Source organism: Gorilla gorilla, chromosome 1, assembly GCF_029281585.2.
Source record: "Gorilla gorilla gorilla isolate KB3781 chromosome 1, NHGRI_mGorGor1-v2.1_pri, whole genome shotgun sequence".
Taxonomy (NCBI): domain Eukaryota; kingdom Metazoa; phylum Chordata; class Mammalia; order Primates; family Hominidae; genus Gorilla; species Gorilla gorilla.
In genome coordinates, this window is record NC_073224.2 from 127172114 (window position 1) to 127192779 (window position 20666).

A 20666-nucleotide genomic window follows, 5' to 3' on the forward strand; every position below is an offset into this window, starting at 1 on the left:
TTAACTTAGCAATCTCTTCCATATTACTACTACCATACTATTTCATAAGTAGTTTAAGCAAAAGTAACACATTCCTTTTATGTGTTTTAACTTTCTCTCACTTCTCTCAAATTCTTCAATCTATTATAAAGTAAGTTTGAAATTTTTCACATAACACTTCATTGGTGGACTCACACCCAACAAATTAACAATGCAAAAGGATTCCCTTGATGAAATTACAAGCTGTGGAAGATCTGAAATAGTAAAAGTTAAACCCTGATACAGTATTAAACTTATCTTTTTACATATAAAAATAATATACAGTGGGATATTCAATAAGATACAATCTTTAAGATCAAGAGAGAATATACAAAACTATTCTATGTTGTCTGATGTATTTTACTGTATAGTAGGAATAAATATATTTAGAACAGAAAGTGCGAGGTCTGTTCCTAGAGAAATCATCAGTTACTTAGTATAGTTTAAAGCCAGTGTTCTGCAGATACTAGGCAGAGAGGAGCTACTGTCGCATTTAAAACAATGTGGTCATTATAAAATAAACGCCTTAAATCTATAAACAATAACAAAAACACACAAACCAAATGAAAATGTACTAAAATTTAATCATCCATAAAAGCTGTAATTTAATCTGACAGTAAAACACAAGAAGCAATATTAGAGTTGGTTTAGTATATTATATATTTTAGCTTTGAAAGCCATAGAAATCAGTTATCCCAGTTTTTTTCCTATAAAAGACCCATTTTTCCAAAGCATTATGCACAATTTTAATTAGAATATAATGACAGATGATATTCCATAATTTTTTAAATATAAAATGAAGTCAATGACTCAAAAAAGTTATCTGCTGCAATGAGTTTGAGGGGACATTTCATAATCAGTATCATTACAGATATAAAGTATAATGGTTCAACTTTTTAGTGCTTGATAGGGAGGATCATGATAAAAAGATCAATATGAAATCATTTGATTATAGTAGCAATATCTAACATTTGAAATGCATCCATGCTCTTTTGTATAATCATATTAGAGTCAAGTATATTTTCACATCTGTTATAACTGCTATTGCAAAGGAGAAATACTATTGTCTTATTTTCCAAGAGATATACACAGAGCAATTTTTTTCTCCAGGGAACTTGTGCAAACCAATATAAGATCTAAATTCTTCACATAATATATAAAACAGGAGAAGCCTCTTCAGATTTTTTATTTTTGAAGTCTGGAATGCTGGCACTTTCCAATTAGGCAACAGTTCTTCATTCCTGTAATCTAAGACATTGGATACAGATATACATATATGTATGGTTAATCTCTTGATGTCAGAAAATGGTACTAAACAAGCAGGTATTCAATAAAATAAAAAAAATGATTTTAGCTGATCATAACTTGAGAACTAAATTATGCTAAACAGCTACAGTAACAGTGCTATTTTAAATTCCCTTTAAAAATGTTTTAAAAAATCAAAAATAGAAGTTTACAAGAGGAGTCTATAATTGATCAACTTGAGTTATCCTCAGTTATACTTAGTTATACTCAATTATATTTAGTGTTTCCCATTACATCTGAGAATCCTGTCTGTACAAAGGAAGACAATGATATTTTTATTCTATCTCATTACCATCTTATTTTTACTTTCCTTTTTTACTGAAGGACACACCTGCCTCCATAAACTTTCCATAAGACATTCTTTATTCAAGCATTTTATGATTATATATTAGAATTACCATTTCTAATACAGGTTAAGGCAAGGGATGATACAGAAAGAGCTAATCCCCATAGTCAAGAGCAGAAGAATCAAAGTTAGTCTTATTGTCAACAGACAAGATCAGGTAAAAGAATCCACATGATGAATTTCTCTCAGATGTCTTTAAAACTGGGACATATAAAAAGGAGATTAACATGATTCAATACAATTTTGCCTAAAGGCTATGGACTAGATAAGCTGGCCTCAGAGTTCATGTACTCTTACTAATAACGTTTATAATTTCTATTTAAATCTATCCTGTATCTCAGTACTTTTAAAAGTACAGGAACAACATGGCACTTCAAATCTACAATCACACTAAAATGTACACAAAGCAGTCTGATTGCTAAGTCACCTATTATTTGGTATTATCAAACATCCACAGAGATCTTGGATGACTTATTAAGTAAACTTTATCACACATCAGAGTCTAAGAATTTATGCAAGCAAGACTAAAGTCTTATTCCAGATCTAGGTCAAGATTTATCTTCTCTAAGGTAAAACTCACAAGGGACTGTCACATTGTTGGGTGTGTATAAATGAATTTTGAAAATCGTAATAGGCCAGGAGATGGCACCTTTTCCTTTAACATAAGCTAAAAGGATATTTTGTGAGAACTGGAAATTAAACTAGGGCCAGCCATGGTAATGAGCTGTCAATGAGCCAGTCAACTATAACAGAGTTAAATAATATAGTATTTAAGAACTGGAAGTGGAGTCTTCATTTTCTCTATCTTTGCACCTTTACCTAAACAAACACATGCACCAGTAATCTTAATAATCACTTTCAGGGAACTGATGATTTAAAGTTATTGAATCAAGGCCAGGCGCGGTGGCTCACGCCTGTAATCCCAGCACTTTGGGAGGTCGAGGCAGGTGGATCGGATCACCTGAGGTCAGGAGTTTGAGACCAGCCAGGCCAATATGGTGAAACCTTGTCTCTACTAAAAATACAAAAATTAGCCGGGCATGGTGGTGCACACCTGAAGTCCCAGCTACTCGGGAGGTTGAGGCAGGAGAATAGCTTGAACCCAGGGAGGCAGAGGTTGCAGTGAGCAGAGTGTGCCACTGCACTCCAGCCTGGGTGACAGGGCAAGACTCCGTCTCAAAAAAAAGAAAAAAAGTTATTGAATTAAGATTTCATTAAAAGCCTAAAGCAAACATTAGCCAGATGCTGTCTTTCCTAAATCTGACTACCAGAGATAATCCCTAGGCCCTTTTCTCCTTTCTGCCCATTTTTCCTGTATGTACCTTCATTTAAAAAAGGAACTACAATTACTCAGGTGTTTCCCTTAATAGAGAGATTCATATCTCTAAGGAAGCACATAGTAGTTAATTGGGAGCTCTTAAGGGATAATCTATTAAATGGACCAAGAGACTTACAAGAGTTAGTGTAACCAACTTTCCATTGGGACCAGTTTACTCCAACTGGAGACCAAGTTTAGTAATAATCATGTAATATGCATCAAATTATGTAATAAATCCACTCCATGAAAATAATCTTTTATGGTATTATTTATAGAATTGATTAAGTAGAAACCTTCAGGGGATTTAAATACAATACAAATTAAAGAAAAAAGTCCCCATAGATCCTGGTTTCTCACTTGTGAGTCAGCTTAAATGCTGTCATAAATTTCTTTCCAATGGGGTCACTTAGTAGAAACTAAAATGGTAAAGTCAACTAATACTTAGAAGCCCAAATAGAAAACCTTTATTTGAAAGAAGTTGACTCATACCAGAGAGGGAAATGACTACCAAAATTACACTGATACACCACCACACATCTCCTGGAATGGGTCAAGTTAAGAAGACTGACAATATCAATTTTGGGGAGAATATAGAACTCAAAAACCGCTGCAGGGTGTGTAAACTGGTACAGCCACTTTGAAAAACTTTTTAGCAGTATCCTGTCCATATGTATAGTATATGATCTGGCCATTCCATTCTTAGATATATACCCAACAGAAATGCATGTACATGTGCACAAAGACATATAGGAATGTGCACAGAATTATTCATACTAATTCCCCCAAAGAAAGAACTTAAATGAACACCAACAGCAGAATAAACATACCGCCAGTACTGTCATGCAATAAAAATGAACTATTGATACATTTAACATAAATAATTCTCAAAAACATATTTTGGAGTGCAAGAAGCCAAACACAGGAAAATACACTACGCTTTTGTTTATGTAAAGTTCAAAGAGAGGCAAAACTAATCCATGGAGTTAGAAATCAGGACAGAGTTTTAATTTAATTTGGGGAAGGGTGACTCTTGTTATATACGGGTATGTCACTTTGGGATAATTCACCAAATGTGCACTTAAACTTTTTCAGAGCAACTACTGTTTCACTTCAATTAAGAATGAATTTAGGAGTCATCTAGGAAGGCGTTCTCTTCATTCAACCACTATTTCTTAAAACCCAACTCTGTATCAGGCACTGGGGACACAGTGGCAAGAAAAAACAGACATGGTCCTTGCTGTCAGAGAGCTTAGAATCTCAAGGGGAGAGGGCAAGTTATCCAACAGATGACTGTACCTACAAGTTATATATCACATTTACAAGTTACAGAAGCTTAGAAATACCATAACAGATGAAATGGGAAGTAGCTAAAGTCTGGAAAAAGCCAAAATAGGAGCATGAGAAAGGCACTTGTTCTGCTTTTAGCATCTTACCTGGCTCAGAGCTGCTGCTGACTATGGGCCTAGAGCAGCAGACATGATTTCTTTTTAGGCTTCTTCTTTTCCACTGGTGTTTTCCTATTTATCTGTCTGACCAGGTCATAAAATATCTAAGTAAAAACAAGAAAAAAAGTACTTACTCCACCAATTTTTGAGACTTTGTTCCACAAAACAATTCTGGTAAGTACTATTCTGGTCTTAGATCTGCATTCTGCTTCTTTCTTTTAAAGTCAGGTTTGTTAGAAGGCTCTGCTGACTTTCAATCAGGGTAGAAAGCAGGACTTACCTATTTATAATGAAGGAAATGCCCTTGCTCCTAGATATTCGACATCAAATCAAGAAAAAGAACTGGTAGTGAAAAATAGTGAAAACTCCAAACCTACGGAAAAGTTGCAAAAATAGTACCAACAACTTCGGTTCTATTCTTCCCAGATTCACCAATTAGTAACATTTTGCCACTTTTACTACACACACATACACACACACGTGCACACACACACACTTTCTGAATCATCTGAGAGTAGACCTTAACTATTAAGTCCTTCAACAGTTAAGTTGTTCCTAAGAACAAGGATATTCTCTTACATAAACACATTATAGTTATTGCACTTGAGACATTTAAGGATTGACACATTATTTTGTATAACTACAGAGCAAATTCCAATTTTGTCAACTGCCCCAATAATGTACTTTATAGTAACCTTCCCCTCCAAGGACAGGATCCATTCAGGATCACACATTGCAGTTTATTTCCTCTCACTGTAGTTTTTAAAAATCTGGAACAGTTCTTTGGCCTTTGCCTTTCAGGACATTGTCATTTCTGAAAAATAAAGGCTAGTAACTTCCCTCGATTTGGGTTTATCTGAGGTTTTCTCGTGATTAGATTCAGGTTATATACATTTTTGTCTAAAATAGGACAAAGAGATACACTGTCTCCCTTTCAAGGTATCACATGCGGAGGCACATGATTTTTGTTTGCCTTTTTTTGATGTTAATTTTGGTTAAAGTAAAAAGTAGAAAAAGTCTGCTAATCCTTGATTTGAAGTAACAAATATTTGTGGTTTTTAGTTTGTTTGTTTTGTTTTGAGACAGAGTCTTGCTCTGTCAGCCAGGCTGGAGTGCAATGCTGCGATCAGCTCACTGCAACTTCCACTTCCCAGGCTCAAGCAATCCTTCCATCTCAGCCTCCCGAACAGCTGGGAACTACAGCGTGCACCACGACACTCAACTAATTTTTGTATTTTTCGTACAGACAAGGGTTTTGCAATGTTGTCCAGGCTGGTCTCAAACATCTGAGGTCAAGTGATCTGGCTGCCTCAGCCTCCCAAAGTGCTAAGATTTTAGGTGTGAGCCACTGCGCCCAGCCCAAATAATGTTTGTTAATACATCTTGTGGATTCATTTTTGGATGAAAAGTGCAAAGTATCAAAGACAAAAATACAATGCTACTTATCTCATAAAAGCAGACTATTTTAATTCTGATGCCAAAGTATTAAAACATGAAACAGATAAGCTTTGCTATGAAATACAACACTTACTAATGATTTGGAATAAAAACAAATATCACAGAAGTCCCTTATTGATACTAATCTGGAATAAATAATTCTTTGCAGAAGTATATTAAAAAATGGACTGGCTTTAAGGAGCATTACAGGGACAACTGGTAAAATCTGAATATATACCAAACACAGACTGTGTCATCAATTTTTAGGATTCTAATCATTGTGCTGTGGTTGTGTAAGACAATGTCTTTGATCTGAGGATACATACACTAAAATATTTAGGGGTAAAGAAGTGTAATTTCTATAAACAAGTGGCAAAATTTTAATAATGGGTGAATCTGATGAAGGGTAAACAAATTCTTTTTTATTGTTCTTACATCTTTTGAGTACATTTTAAGAGTAAAATATTTTTAAATTATCGGTCTACATGTATTTTAAGATAGATGGCAAATAATTGTATTTCTTTAAAATGATAATTACCTATTTACTTTTTTAAATGGTCCAGACTACAAGACTAAATTAACCGTTAAAAAGAAAAAAAAACCTGAATGATTTATCCAAAAGCTACAAAAGTGACTCATTTAAATTCTTTTCTTTCTGCTCCATTCTTCCCACTCCCATCCTCTTCAAATCATTTAACTCTCTGTCATCTTATTTCTAAAAAAAGTCTGAAAACAGAATTTATAAACAAAATTGTAGTTTCTGTTTTACAACTCCGAAGTCCAAGTTGTTTCAAAACTCTGAAAACTTCAAGAACTCAATGTGCTTAAGCCACAAATGAGCTTTCATTAGTTCCCTATACTCAATGCATAAGCTATGAGATAAAAAAATAATAAAAGTAAACTAAAACAGTAAGTTAATAAAAATTACAAGTAGTTTCTATTTCAGTTTCTTCATACTAGCCAGTTTCTGGTTTCTGGTACTATATAGAAAGGTAACTAATGCTTGTAGTATTATTCTAAATTATTTCTTTGGAAAACATTGCCTACCTCACAGCAGCAGATGGTTCAGTGATGAGGGCAAGTTCGAACTATAATATTTGGTTAGAAATGCTGAAAGGCCCCAGCCTAGGTTCTTCCTCATCTCTCTGAACTATAGAAAAATCTAAAGGGAACACAGAATAGAGTTTCTCAATCCCTCTCCCATTCCTAAATTGGGATGTCTTGATTCCAATTACTATTCCAGCCTCAGCAAAGAACAATTAATTCTTGATTAAGACTACTGTGATTCTGGCACAGCCATATGCTACTTTAAGAACATTGCAAAGTGGTGTGAATAAGAGTTTTTTAAAAATTATATATATATATATGAATGGATTAGGGGGCTCTTTAGCCAAGCAGTATGTCCTTGTGTCTGTTTTCAAATTTAAGGCCAAGAGGTGAATTTTTGAAAGTATCTCTCTATACTTCAGGCATTCAAAAATCACAGAAAAATTTACAAGGCAAAAGTTGTGTGAGGAACTATTAACTACCAAAGAAATCCTGTAGCTGGATTATTGCGTTATAAAGAGAAAAATATTAAAAGAAACTCAAATTATCTGCTCCATTCTCCCCACTCTCAAGAACTGAGCATAAAGTTTGTATGTTTTCCAAAAAGTAAAGATTCTTGAGATGGCTAATGCATTTCATTTTATGGTTTTTCTATGTTTGTTTTTATAAACCCTCATTTATAAACTCTCTGCTTTAACAAGACTGCTATGAAAAAGTATCTCTGCTGCATTGGAAACTAATCCAGAGGAAGTTTAATAGCAAGTAGGTTCTCACAAACATGTAGTGTACTGTCCTCTGGCTCCCAAAGGGAGAAGTCCTATGCACTGGACTCAGGCCTAACCCAGCCCCACCGGAGCCTGGAGTCTGATGAACTTGGTTGGTGGGTCCCATGGAGGTAAGGACAAGGACAGCAAGGAACCACATCCCGTAAGGCCAATTATCTTGTAGATAGTGACCTCATGTCACTGTTCTGCTAGCCAAACATATTCACAATTTCTAACAAATTCTTTATCAAAATCACTTTTTTTCTTTAATTATTGCTGAAAGACTTGTTCCCCCAGTAGGATGCAAACTTCTTCAGGGCAGGAATAGTGTCTGTCTGAGTGACTGTTACCTGAGGGCCTGACACAGTGCCAGACACACAATAGTCAATAAATATTTGCTGAATAAATACAATTTATAAATTTCTTGTTTTTATGTACTTGTTAAAAATGGTTTCACATAAAAAAACAAGCTTTGGCATTCTTGATTATCTGTAAAATACAGAAGTTGAAGCAAGCTTAATTTTTTTTACCTGCCAGGTGTTTAAAGTAACCTGGTCATTTTTAAAAGTCAGATAATAGTCTATAAGCATAATATTAGTCAAGAAAAAGTGGCCAGCAGAACCACAGGCCAGAGAGAATAGCAAAAACAGAGGACTCATAACTTAACCCACTCTCGCTCTCACCTATGTAGTTAAGTGATCTGAATTCTGACTGATTACCTGTAATGCTACAAATGGCAAAAGCAACGGCAGGAAAGAAGCCCACTCTGTTGTTTTTATTTTTTTAAAAGGCTTATGTTAAGGTTAACAAAAGCAAGGGAACTTTTTAAGGTTGACTGGTGGGGACAGTTGGAAATTGCTCTCAATTTTTAGGGGCCCAGTAAACTAGTAAACTGTTGGCCCTTTACACCCAGGCATGCAGCTTATTTGCTAAGTATTCTTGTCCACAGCTGTTTTCAAGATAGTGGAGTGCTTAACCCAGTGACCCCACCCCCATGCCCCACACAAAAGCCTTGTGCATCAGCTGTATGAGGCCTAAAGGACTGAGTGAGTTCCAGGTACATGTCCATACTCACACAGATTACCCACTTATGAGTCATGCACCAAAGGTGAGGTAAGACTCAGAACACAATTCTGTGATATCCATGAAAACATATTATTTTCCAACTTGACTTTACAACCTATTTATACACATTTGGGTAAATAATTATTACAATATAAGGGTGATGTAACAATTTTTACACACCACTTTATCGCATATCACTTAGAGGCTTAGCAGGATTTTATACACATTCTTTAATTTTAGCTTCCTCTTTTACAATAAGGTAAATTTAAGTATCCTCATACAGCCATCAAAGTGACCTTATGCAAGCTAAAAAATATAGTTTCTAGGAATTACTTAGTGTTTCCTATAAAATTATGGAATCAAGATTGCTTGAAAGATAAAAATTTTTTCTTAAAAGTCTGGCTGTTAAAGCAAACTAAAAAGGCACTTGTTTGTGCTGCCCAGCAGTTGTAGGTTACCTCATTAACATTGATCTTTGACTTTGCAGAAGATTCTAAAAAGGCACAGTTACACCACTGTCTTGCTAAATTCTGGCCCTGCTCTTTGCCAACTACTCGCTCATCTTCCAGGTCACATTTATTGCCAACCAAAATCATTGGAACCTGTGGGAAGAAAAAAACGTAAAATGAACAATAACATACTCATTACTTAGCCTTTTAAAAAAATAAATAAGCAATTATCTGCCACCAACTGAAATGCATTAGTTGGGACCGCAAGCTTCATCAAATACTAATGAAAAGTATATGTTGACGGGAAGAGGCGAAGGAAGAAGGAAGAGACAAAAAAAAAAAAAAAATTGAAGAGATCCTACTACATAGATATGCCAAATTATTTTAAGAATATAATCCTGACCAGGCATAATGGTTCATGCCTGTAATCCCAGGGAGACTGAGGTAGGAGGACTGCTTGAGCTAAGGAGCCTGAGACAAGCCTGGGTAACATAGTGAGACCTGGTCTCTACTAAAAAATTCAAAAACAATCAGCCAGGCAGGGTGGCACACACCTGTAGTCCCAACTACTCAGGGGGTTGAGGTGGGAAGATCACTTGAGCCCGGGAGGTAGACTGTGATGTGTGAATTATACCAATGGAATTTTAGAAATAAAAACACACCTCTATGGATCTTAATAATGTTCTTTGAACACTGTTTCTGATACAATCATCACCTTTCAAAGCTCAACTCGGGTCCCACTTCTATGAAGTATTCTTTGGCTCCTCTTTTTCCTCTACTGCACTTTTTAACCTATAGCACAATGAGTACTTTATCACATATGTCCTCATTTTCTAAACATCTCACCACATAATTTTGAGGTTAATTTTGAAAGTTAAATTTTTTTTTTTGGTCACAGGGGCTCTTTCAGGCATGTGGTAGATAGCTTCCAAATCCTCTACTGATAGAGAAAACAGGCACTTTTTTATTTGGCCACAGAGAGATGGCATAACATCTTACAGAGAGAAAAAATACTTACATCTTCCGTGTCCTTAACCCGTAAAATCTGTTCCCTCAGGTCCTGTAAGTCGTTAAACGTGGACTGAGCTGTAATAGAATATACTAGTGCAAAACCTTGGCCGTTCTTCATATACAAATCTCTCATTGCTGTAAATTGCTCCTATGATTTAAAAAAATGCAATTATAAACATATAAATTTCTTGAATGTATACTGCAACAATTTAAAACAGCATAATTACAAGTGAGCGACATTTTTTATTACTTGCTATCCTGACAGAAAACAAGACATAACACAAGTTTCTAGCAACTCTGAGGTGACTAGAAACAATGACAGTAAACTAGAATTAAAAAGGAATTCTTGACCACTTTAATTTGCTTTTGTGTGATTTAGAGCTGTATATAATTTTTTAGAAACAGATCTTTTGATCCTAAATAATTTTATTTGCAAATTTATGACACAACTACTGCCCAAGTGCTAACAATCTGAGGTATAAGCCCAATACTAAACTATGAGTTAATCATCCAGAATCAATATCTCTACTGGCAGATTTTACCATCTTTCTTTTTCTATTCCCATGGCATAGCAATATTTTTATCATCTTGACAGTCAATAAACTCTTTATAAGAGCTTGTTAATGGTCGGGGCAATGACTCACACCTGTAATACCAACACTTTGGAAGGCCAAGGCAGGTGTATCACCCCAGGTCAGGAGTTCGAGACTAGCCTGGCCAACACAGTGAAACCCTGCCTCTACTAAAAATACAAAATTAGCCGGGCGTAGTGGTGCACACCTGTAGTCCCAGCTACTTGGTGGAAGGAGAATCACTTGAACCCGGGAGGTGGAGGTTGCAGTGAGCCAACATCACACCACTGCACTCAAGCCTGGGCAACAAGAGTGAAACTCTGTCTCGGGGGAAAAAAAAAAAGAGTTTGTTCATGTATTTTCACTTTCCCCCTCATTCCAAACCTTTAGAAAAGATGTGAGAATAGTGCAATGACTATCTATCCCCTTTAGTTAAATTTACTAATTGTTAACATTTAGTTACCGAGCTTTAGTCATGCCAAATTAAAATTACTTAATTTTAAACTTCCTTTTATTTGGTGACAATCATTACTTTATGTTGTAACTATGGAGGTTAATATAAGACAAAATCTTCTTTTAGAAAAGTTTTGGTATTATATATATATTACTTAAAAAGCACATATGGCAGAATATTAAAAATGTTTATGTCTTGGGTCTTTATATTAAATAACTATACAGTTTGGATCTTTTTACCTCTGGATGCATTAAATGTAAAAGATAAATCCACAAGGTTTCTTAAGCTTATTGTGCCTTGGCTTCCTTGTTCCCCATGACCACTACCTCTATTTTGTCTACTACATCTAAAATAGTTCTGGTTGTTCTACCCTGGCTGATGTACTCTTTCTTGTATTCCAGGGAGTTAGCTATGCTACCACTCAGCCATTTCCCCAGCTTCAAATTCATCTAAGGTGTGCCACAGGAACATGGCTGAGCTTCCTATACTGCTGCCAGTGTATTTTCTGGGAAAGATGTAAAAACTGGAAGTTTCCTCGATTTTTCATTGATAAAGTTTGCATATTCCAGAATTGCACCACTATGGTAACCAATTAAATTCTGCCATTGTCCAAATGTTTATATAATAAATGAGTTTACTTACAAATGTTAAGTGCTACAAATACTAGCAACACTATTTCTATGATGTTCTCTAGAGATCATGGTCTCTGCTTTTTATTAAATCAAAAGAATAAACATACAGGCAACCTGAGTTCTGAAAATCCAGTTTAAGAAAAGTCCTTACAGAACTGCTGTGGTTGGTGTTCCCTCCTATTGAGAATGCCAACCTTCTTCTTAAGGACATTCTACAAGTTTCATCCATTCACAACAAATATCCACTGACATAGCTGTAGCCCTACGGATATGTTAGTGATCATGAGAGGCAAAAATTTCTGCCCTGGAGGAGTGTACATGGAGACAGATAAAAATCAAGTATGCAAGATGGTAATAAATGTTATAGAGAAAAGTAAAGGTTGGGAGTTTATTTTGAGGGTAGGAATATAAAGTTATATTTTAAAAGACTATGCTCAGGGAAGGCCTCACGGGTAGCATTTGAACAACCATGTGAGGGAGGTGAGGGAATAAGCTCTATGGTTATGTGGAGGAAGACTACCCCAAGCACAGGAAAGAGCAAATGCAAAGGCCCCAAAGGGAAACATGTCTAAAGTGTATGAGAAGCTGTAAGGAGGCTGGATTCATTGAAACATTGTTACCTAGTGGGTGAGTATAGCAGGTGGGGCCAGAGAAGGAACAAAGAGAGAGGATTCTCATTTTGGCCTTTCAGGGAAATGTAATAAAGACCTGGGCTTTTACTCTGAGTTTAATGCATAATTTAAGCTGAGGAAAACATGATCCGACTTACATTTAAATGGAATTATGATGGTTACTGTGTGGAGAACAATCTGAAGGGGGTGAAGAAGAGAAGCAGGGAGATCAGTTTTGAGGTTATTGAAATAATCCAGCTGAGAGATGACAACTGTTTAGACCAAGATAGTGTCATTAGATTCTAGTGGTGGTAGCTGAGTTCTGGGTAAGTTTTTAAGGTAAAGCCAATAGGGTTTTCTGAGAGTTTGGATGTACACAGAATATAACAAAAAATACAGTCAAAGACGACTCCATGGTTTCAGGCATAACCAACTAAAAGGGTACTATTTACTGAGATGGGAAAGACTGGAAAGACCCAGGTCAGGGAAAGGTTATCAGGAGTTCAGTTTGGACATGTTATATTTGAGATGCTTATAAGACATACAAAAAGAGATATTGAAGAGGCAGTTAGATATAAGAGCTCGAAGTTCAGAAAAGAAATGAGAGATAGGGATATTGTTTGGATGTTTGTCACCTCCAAACCTTATGCTGAAATGTAATCCCCAGTGTTGAAGGTGAGGCCTGTGGGAGGTATTTGGGTCATGGAGGTGGATCCCTCATGAATGGCTTGGTGCTATCCTCACAATTATGAGTTCTCATGAGATCTGGTTGTTTAAAAGTGTGTGGCATCTCCAACTCTCTCTTTGCTCTTGCCATGTAAAACACCTACTCCCCTTTGCCTTTCACTATGATTGTAAGCTTCCTGAGGTGTTCACCAGAAGCAGATGCTGGAGCTATGCTTGTATAGCCTGTAGAACCATGAGCCAATTAAACCTCTTTTCTTCATAAATTATCCAGCCTCAGGTATTTCTTTACAATAATGCAAACGGCCTAATACAGACAGAGTTACAAAGTTAGTATTTATCAGCATACAGATTGTATTTAAAACAAAGCAACTAAAGATCTCCAAATCAGTGTTGTTAGGAAAGAGAAGTGCAAGTATTGAACCCTGAGGTCCTCCAACATTAAGAGGTAGGGGAGATAAAGAGGAATTAGGAAAGGAGACTTAGGAGTAACCAGTGAGACAGAGGAAATCAGGCAAGTATTGTTTCTTGGAAGCCAAATGAATAAAGGTTTTACATTAGAAAGCAATGATAAACTGAGTCAAAGGCTGCTGAAAAGTCAAGGGAGTTGAGGATATATTCAAGAGAATTATAAATGATGGACCGTGAACCTGAAGCTATATGCAGAGGGGGTTGAAGATATAAGGGATAATAAAAAGAATGTTAGGATAAATGGACTACAGGTTATAATGAAGTTGAAGGGCACTAAAGGAAAATGAGATGGCCTGGGTGCAGTGGCTCACACCTGTTATCCCAGCACTTTGGGAGGCCAAAGACAGGAGGATCCCTTGAGTCCAGTTCAAGACCAGCTTGGACAATATAGTGAGACCCTGTCTCTACAAAAAATTAAAAAAAAAAAAAAAGCTAGGTGTGGTGGTATGCACCTGCAGTAGCACCAGCTCCTCAGGAGGTTATGGTGGGAGGATTTCTTGACCCTGGGAGGTTGAAGCTGCAGTGATCTGTGTTCACACCACTGCACTCCAGCCTGGGTGACAGAGAGAGACCCTGTTTCAAAAAAAAAAAAAAAAAAAAAGAGGAAGTGAGATGGATAAAGAAAAAAGTAGTGAGTAATGGAGGATAAGATGCTTGGAAATTAGATTAGAGAGGTTTTATTGGTAATCACAAAGCCTAGAGTAAAACCATGGTATGAATGCCTTAAAGGTAGGATGGACATCAAGGAAATGACAGGCCAAGCCAGGGTAGTAAATCATTTATAATATCCATATAGATTCTATATGGATAGTAAAATCACTAAGAATTCTGATTGAATCAGTGTATGTGAAAGAGAGAAAGAAAAAATCTTCAAAGTGTAAGGAGTGATTTTGAGACAAGATTATGCAGCTGTTTGTAAGGTTTTATGCAAGGTACTGGGGACACAAACAAGCAAACAGGCCTTATAACACAGCGTGTTGAGTGCTAGGTGGGAGACAGACACGATATTGGATAGCACAAAGTAAAGATCTCTGTGATAGAGAACTTCCTTCTTACAATCTGGACAGAGAAAGAAGAAAGAATGCCCGTACACTGTGGATGTGATTAAAAAAAAAAAAAAAAAGTAGAAAGTATTCATTTTAGCTATTAGGGTCTCTGGAAACAAAGGGGAATTCTGCTGATTCAGAAGCTAAAAACATTAGGGAGCAGGAGGGTGGGAGAGGGAGAGATAGCTTGATTCAGCTGATAGAAAATGTAGTTTCAGAAGGTCTTTACCAGAAGCTTGTTGTGAGGGCAAAGGTCCCTGATAAGAGTTAAGCCATTTTCCCAAAAAAAGAATGGAAAAATACAGTATAATTAGTACTATATTGTTGTATAAAATCACTCCAATTTGCTTACATGCTTTTTTGAACTATCTGAAATGTTTCCATCATTTATAAAAATTATAGTGGAAAGCTTTGTGCTGAATTTTAAACAACTTATCACATTTAAGAATGCCAGCCAGGTGCCATGGCTCACACCTATAATCCCAGCACTTTCAGAAGCAGAGCCAGGAAGAACACTTGAGGTCAGGAGTTCGAGATTAGCCTGGGCAACACAGCGAGACCACCTCTACAAAAAAAATTTTTTTATTAGCTGGGGGTGGTGGTACGTGCCTGTAATTCTAGCTACCCAGGAGGCTGAGGCAGGAAGACTGTTTGAGCCCAGGAGACTGCGGTGAACTATGATTGCACCACTACACCCTAGCCTAGGTGACAGAGCAAGACCTTGTCTCTTAAGAAAAACAAAAAACGAACCCATCCATTTTAAAGCTAAGAATTGCCTAATGTGTCAAGTCTATGTGCATGGAGAAAAATAAACAAAGAAAAGCAAAGATTGCTTAATGTATGTATTTTATGTGGCAGTATAACTGGAAACCATCAGTTATTAATAAAAATTATAAAGGTGATGGTATTAATGAAGAAGAATAAAAGCAAATACACAATTCCATACTGCGTAACAGACATTATGCCTAATGATTTATAATTATTATCTCATTTGCTTATCACAAACACCTTATGATGTACTAATATCAGTATACTCATTTAAAGATTAGAAAAAGGAGGCTCGAAATAATCCTAAATCTTCTGAGGAAGATTTTTGCCTTCCTCAGAAAACATGTATCTGTCACCAGCCCCTTGAGATGTCAAAATGCTAGTGAAAAGAAAAAAATATAAAAATTAATGACTATGCTGCCAAGAGACAAGGTCTTATTTAAACCCATAGAAATACAAATATTAACTAAAGTTCTAAATTTAAAATAAATTTTAAAAAATCACTGACAGCATAATCCTTACCTCAATGTAGGAAGAAACCCAACACACAGATTATTACAGGTGAACTTTGTGATATGTGAGCATGAACTACATCACAGTTGATTTCATATACTTAAGAATTCCTATGTTCAGAGAATTTCTTCTTAATCAGAATGATTACTTTTACTCAGAATTATCTGGATGACAAAACCTACTCAGATGACAAAACCTGCTCACAAATTAAAATCTATCAAAAAAAGAGAAAACATCCTTACTGTCCCTGCAGTATCCAGGATTTCGAGCATACACTGTTGGCAATCGACTTCAACTTGCTGTGGGGGCAAAAAAAGAAAAAGTTAAAGAGTAACATCAAAATCTCATTCTGTTTTCTTCCCACCTCTTCCATCAAAGTAACTATTAACAAATACAAAGCCTGTCTCCAGCAGTATGCTGTAATGGCTGGGGGTAAACTTGGTACCACAATAAAGAACAGCGGTCTCAAGTACAGTCTATTCATATTACAGAAGCCAAGATGGTTAATGCTGAGTTTAGATATTTTCTGACCTCTGTAATGATTCTTATTTGTTATTAGAAAAGGCAAAAGTCATATTTTGAAATTTAAGGAAAACTTCAACGAACAACTATAGTTCTAACAGAAAAAAAAGTACATATGTGTATTTATATTATCTCCAAAGAAAACAAAGTACAAAAATATTAAATGGCTCAAAATGCGCACAAGATTTTGGGGTAAAGAAAATCTTGCCAACTTACCATGTTCAAGTTGTTAAAATTTCACTAAAATATGCAGAAAATTAAATACACAGTAAAATCTGAGTTTAAGACATAAAAGAAACACAGGAGTACTAAAATAAATAGCAATGAGCTAAAACAGTGCCTCAAGAAAAAGGCACTTTTCTAGAAAAGCTCTATGTGAAAGGTGAAATTTTATACACTGAGTTCTATTTACCCACTGGTCTTATAAAAGAAGAGAAGGTTGGTCTAATGAAAGTATCAACTATCAACTGTGTGGAAAACTGTTTTAATAAAGAAGGGATTAAGAAAAGTTAGTCCTTCAGAATTTTAGGTACAGATCTTGCTTTGCAGTTAAAGCTTTAACTAGCAACTTACTTTGGGGAAATTTCAGTAGAGCAACACTGTCTTCTAAAAATAAATGTGCTAACCTAAAGACTATTTTAAACTCTGCTTCTGTGTCAGATCAGACATTGATGAGGGGCACCACTGGTCAGACCACAAACTCATCCACCCCACCACTTATGGGACAAGTGTGATAATCTGCAAAATTTGTAACTGGGAATGTTCAGTGAATAATCAGTTAGGACTATAGTTTCTCGATGTATCTAGAGCATAATTCTGTTTCCAATTTGAAGACAATGAAACTGCTCTACTAGTAGTCCTTCATGAACTAACAAATTAATTCAACAAAAGTTACAGCACTATTAAAGGTAAATTCTAAAAACATCTTCAAAAGCAATCCTTTCCTATTAAAGTTTAATGTTTTTAAAAAATATTCTTGGCTACTAGCCTTTTATAACCTCCACCCCACCCAATATATTTGACATAGAAAATACTGAAAATTTTCCACAACTCTGGCTGGTCTTCTACAGAATATTTTTTGTCAAGACCAAGTACCTAATTTTTTTTCCCTTTTAAATAGACTTTATTAGAGCAGTTTTAGTTTCACAGCAAAACTGAGGGGAAGGTGCAGAGATTTCCCACATACTCCCTGCCACCACAAATGCATAGCCTCACCCCACCATCAACATCCTGCACCAGAGTGGTACATTTGTTACAACTGATGAACCCACATGAACACATCGTTATCACCAAGAGTCCACAGTTTACATTAGGATTTTCTTTTGGCATGGTACATTCTACGGGTTTTGACAAATGTATGGCATATAACCCAATTATAGTATTACACAGACTCTAATTTTTTGGTAGTCTAAAGATATCTTTAAACTTATAAAACTAAACAAAAACAAAAATGTTCAGTCACTGGATAACTTCAAGCATAAAGGTAGTCTTAATTTTTGGTAACAAAAGAGTAAGTTGAAAACACACCTACTATTTATATGCAATTTTTTCATATGTGGCAACATTCCCCACCAGGAAAATGTCCACATTAAGGAACAAGTCACTAATCAGTAACAGAACATAGAGCTCTGAATATCAAATTAGTATTCTGTAAGAAATGTTCTGTCTTGATGAAACTTTTAAAAACAGATGCACAATATTTGTATCATTTCTCAAAACTATTTTCAAAAAGCAAATCTACAGATCAAATTTTAACATCATAAGGAACTACTTGTAAGCATGTGTGTACAAGTTTCACATTTTACCTTTCTGTAGGAATCTTCTATCGTTGGGTCATATTTTTCAACAAAAATTCCCTGAACAAACTGAACTGTCTGGGGGAAAAAAAAAGAGAAATATTTAAAAATTAAAGGAAAACTCCTTTGAATGTTACTTAACCTACAAATTATAATGATTAATTGAAATTATGTGAAAATTCTGGGTAAACACGTAAATGTAAAGTATAATATTATTATTAATTCTTTCAATATAAGGATACATCCATAACTAAGAGTACATTTATTATGAAAGGAGGTAGTCATGTTAAAAACTGTCATCAATACTGATGATAATACACTGTTAATTACATTAAGTCTTAATATACAAGGATACAAATAACATATCTGAACTAATTAGAACATGAAAAATTATCAATATTTAAACTCCTATTGCCCCTTTATATATCTATAGTAACTTTTATCCCACGCCCTCTGCCCTTAATGGAGTGACAAAGGTTCTAATTTTTTTTTAAACACAGGGTCTTTGCTATGTTGCCTGGGCTGGCCTTGAACTCCTGAACTCAAGAGATCCTCCCGCCTCAGCCTCCCAGGTAGCTGGACCTCAAGCAGCATCTTGTAAATTTGTTAAAGCCTTTCTAAATTGTGGTGAAAAAGAGAAAGGGAAATTTAAACTTACTGAATGTCTATTATGTTCCAGACATTAAGCTAGTCACTTTTAATTTATAACCACATTCAAATTTCACATTTGTCCCAGAAATAGTTATTCTTCCTATTTGCCAGCTGAGATTCAAACATACATCTTCCTGATTCCAAAGCCTTACTTTTTCCATTGGAAAATATTGCCCATTCATCTTTTTCAGATATTATCAACTTTTAAAGGCATCCAAAAGCACATACTAGAAAATACGTATTTATCATTCAGTAAGTGAAAAAAGTACAGAAGATGGTTTTAAGATATTTCCTAGGTAACTTTAAAACAGGGTCTGGTACATTATTGCCTAAAAAGCAAGGGTAAGAATGTGGACTGAGGTCATCTACACTTAAATTACTCAGAGGAATATTTGATATACTATTTTAGCTTGAGCTAAAGAGATTAACTCAAATATAGTAAACAAACTTCTTTCTCCTACTAAGCTTCTATTATTCAAAGGCAACTCAAGATATAATCACACCAAAAACCTTAATCATGATTTTTATCAAGGATTTAATCGCCTCATCTTCTAAGTACGACACATAATTTAAACATACAAAGCAGTCTACGCTGGATGCAGTGGCTCATGCTGTACTCCTAGCACTTTAGGAGGCCAAGGCAGGAGGATCGCTTGAGCTCAGGAATTTGAAACCAACCTGGGCAACATAGTGAGACTGTCTCTACAAAAAATTTAAAAATTTAACCAGGTGTGGTGGGCATGCACCTGTAGTCCCAGCTACTTGGGTAGCTAAGGTGGGAGGATTGCTTAAGCATAGGAGGTTGAAGATGCAGTGAGCCATGATCACGCCACTGCACTCCAGGGGAAGATGCTGATTCAAGATTAAAAAAAAAAAAGGCAGTCTAATACAGCTTCCTAATATGCTTTAGGCTAGAGCAGAGAGTCTCAAAATATGGTCCAAGGCAGAGGCTCCCTAAGGTCAAACTATCTTCCTAACAATACTAAGACGTATTCTAAGATGTACTCTTCTTCTTCTCTCATAAGTTTACAGTGGAATCTTCCAAAGGGTATAGAACATGTGCCACTGCAAGAGACTGGATACAGAAGCAGGCATAAGAGCCCATGTGCCTTCTATAAGCCAGACATTAATAAGACTTGCAAAAATGCAAAACAATCCAATGTTTCTCATTTCTTTCTTACTAAAAGTAATGTTTGACTACTCCTCTGAATCTTATCCTCTGTCTTAATTTTCAGGGATATCTCATTCATTCATTCACATAGATTATAATTTTATTCCTCAGGTTTTTGTACTGGATCATCTCCTCTTTCCCTCTCCTGTATCCTTATTTTCCTCTCCAGTGGAAAGGAATTGCCCCCAGCATACACATATGCTTTACTATCTCCAATTCTAAAACAAAAACAAAAACCTCCCTTAACCCCAATATCTCTCCAGCTTCTGCCCCCATTCTCTGTCCCCTCTCATAATCAAGCTTCTTCAAATGTCTATATTCCATTTCCTCAGCTCTTATTTAATCTTCAACCCACCCCATTATGGTTATGGCAACATGACCTGACTAAAGCTGCTTCCTTTATAATGTCCAACTACCTCTATGCTCTCTGATCATCTCTTTCCTCTTTTTTACTTGACTTTTGAGCAATCAAGTAAAGACACCTTCTTCTATGCTAGATCCTCCAATCCTATCTACTTTCTAAAGGCTGAGAGGTACTCAGAGCTCAGTCCTGCTCTTCTCTCTCTAGTA

The 20666-nt window shown here is 35.8% G+C and overlaps 1 protein-coding gene across 7 annotated transcripts in view; it reads right to left on the reverse strand.

The window, feature by feature from the left end:
- Positions 1-582: 582 nt before the first annotated feature.
- Positions 583-20666, reverse strand: part of RAP1A (RAP1A, member of RAS oncogene family) — a 93666-nt gene continuing 73582 nt past the window's right edge. For all 7 annotated transcript variants that reach the window (XM_055354900.2, XM_063700657.1, XM_063700632.1 and 4 more), the window contains exons 3-8: positions 18284-18352; positions 16199-16255; positions 10213-10353; positions 9204-9347; positions 4421-4536; positions 583-1266 (exon numbers count right to left, since the gene is read on the reverse strand). In XM_055354900.2, the coding sequence (XP_055210875.1) occupies positions 4450-4536; positions 9204-9347; positions 10213-10353; positions 16199-16228 (402 nt within the window). In that variant the 5' untranslated portion in view covers positions 16229-16255; positions 18284-18352 and the 3' untranslated portion in view covers positions 583-1266; positions 4421-4449. The remainder of the gene's footprint in view (positions 1267-4420; positions 4537-9203; positions 9348-10212; positions 10354-16198; positions 16256-18283; positions 18353-20666) is intronic.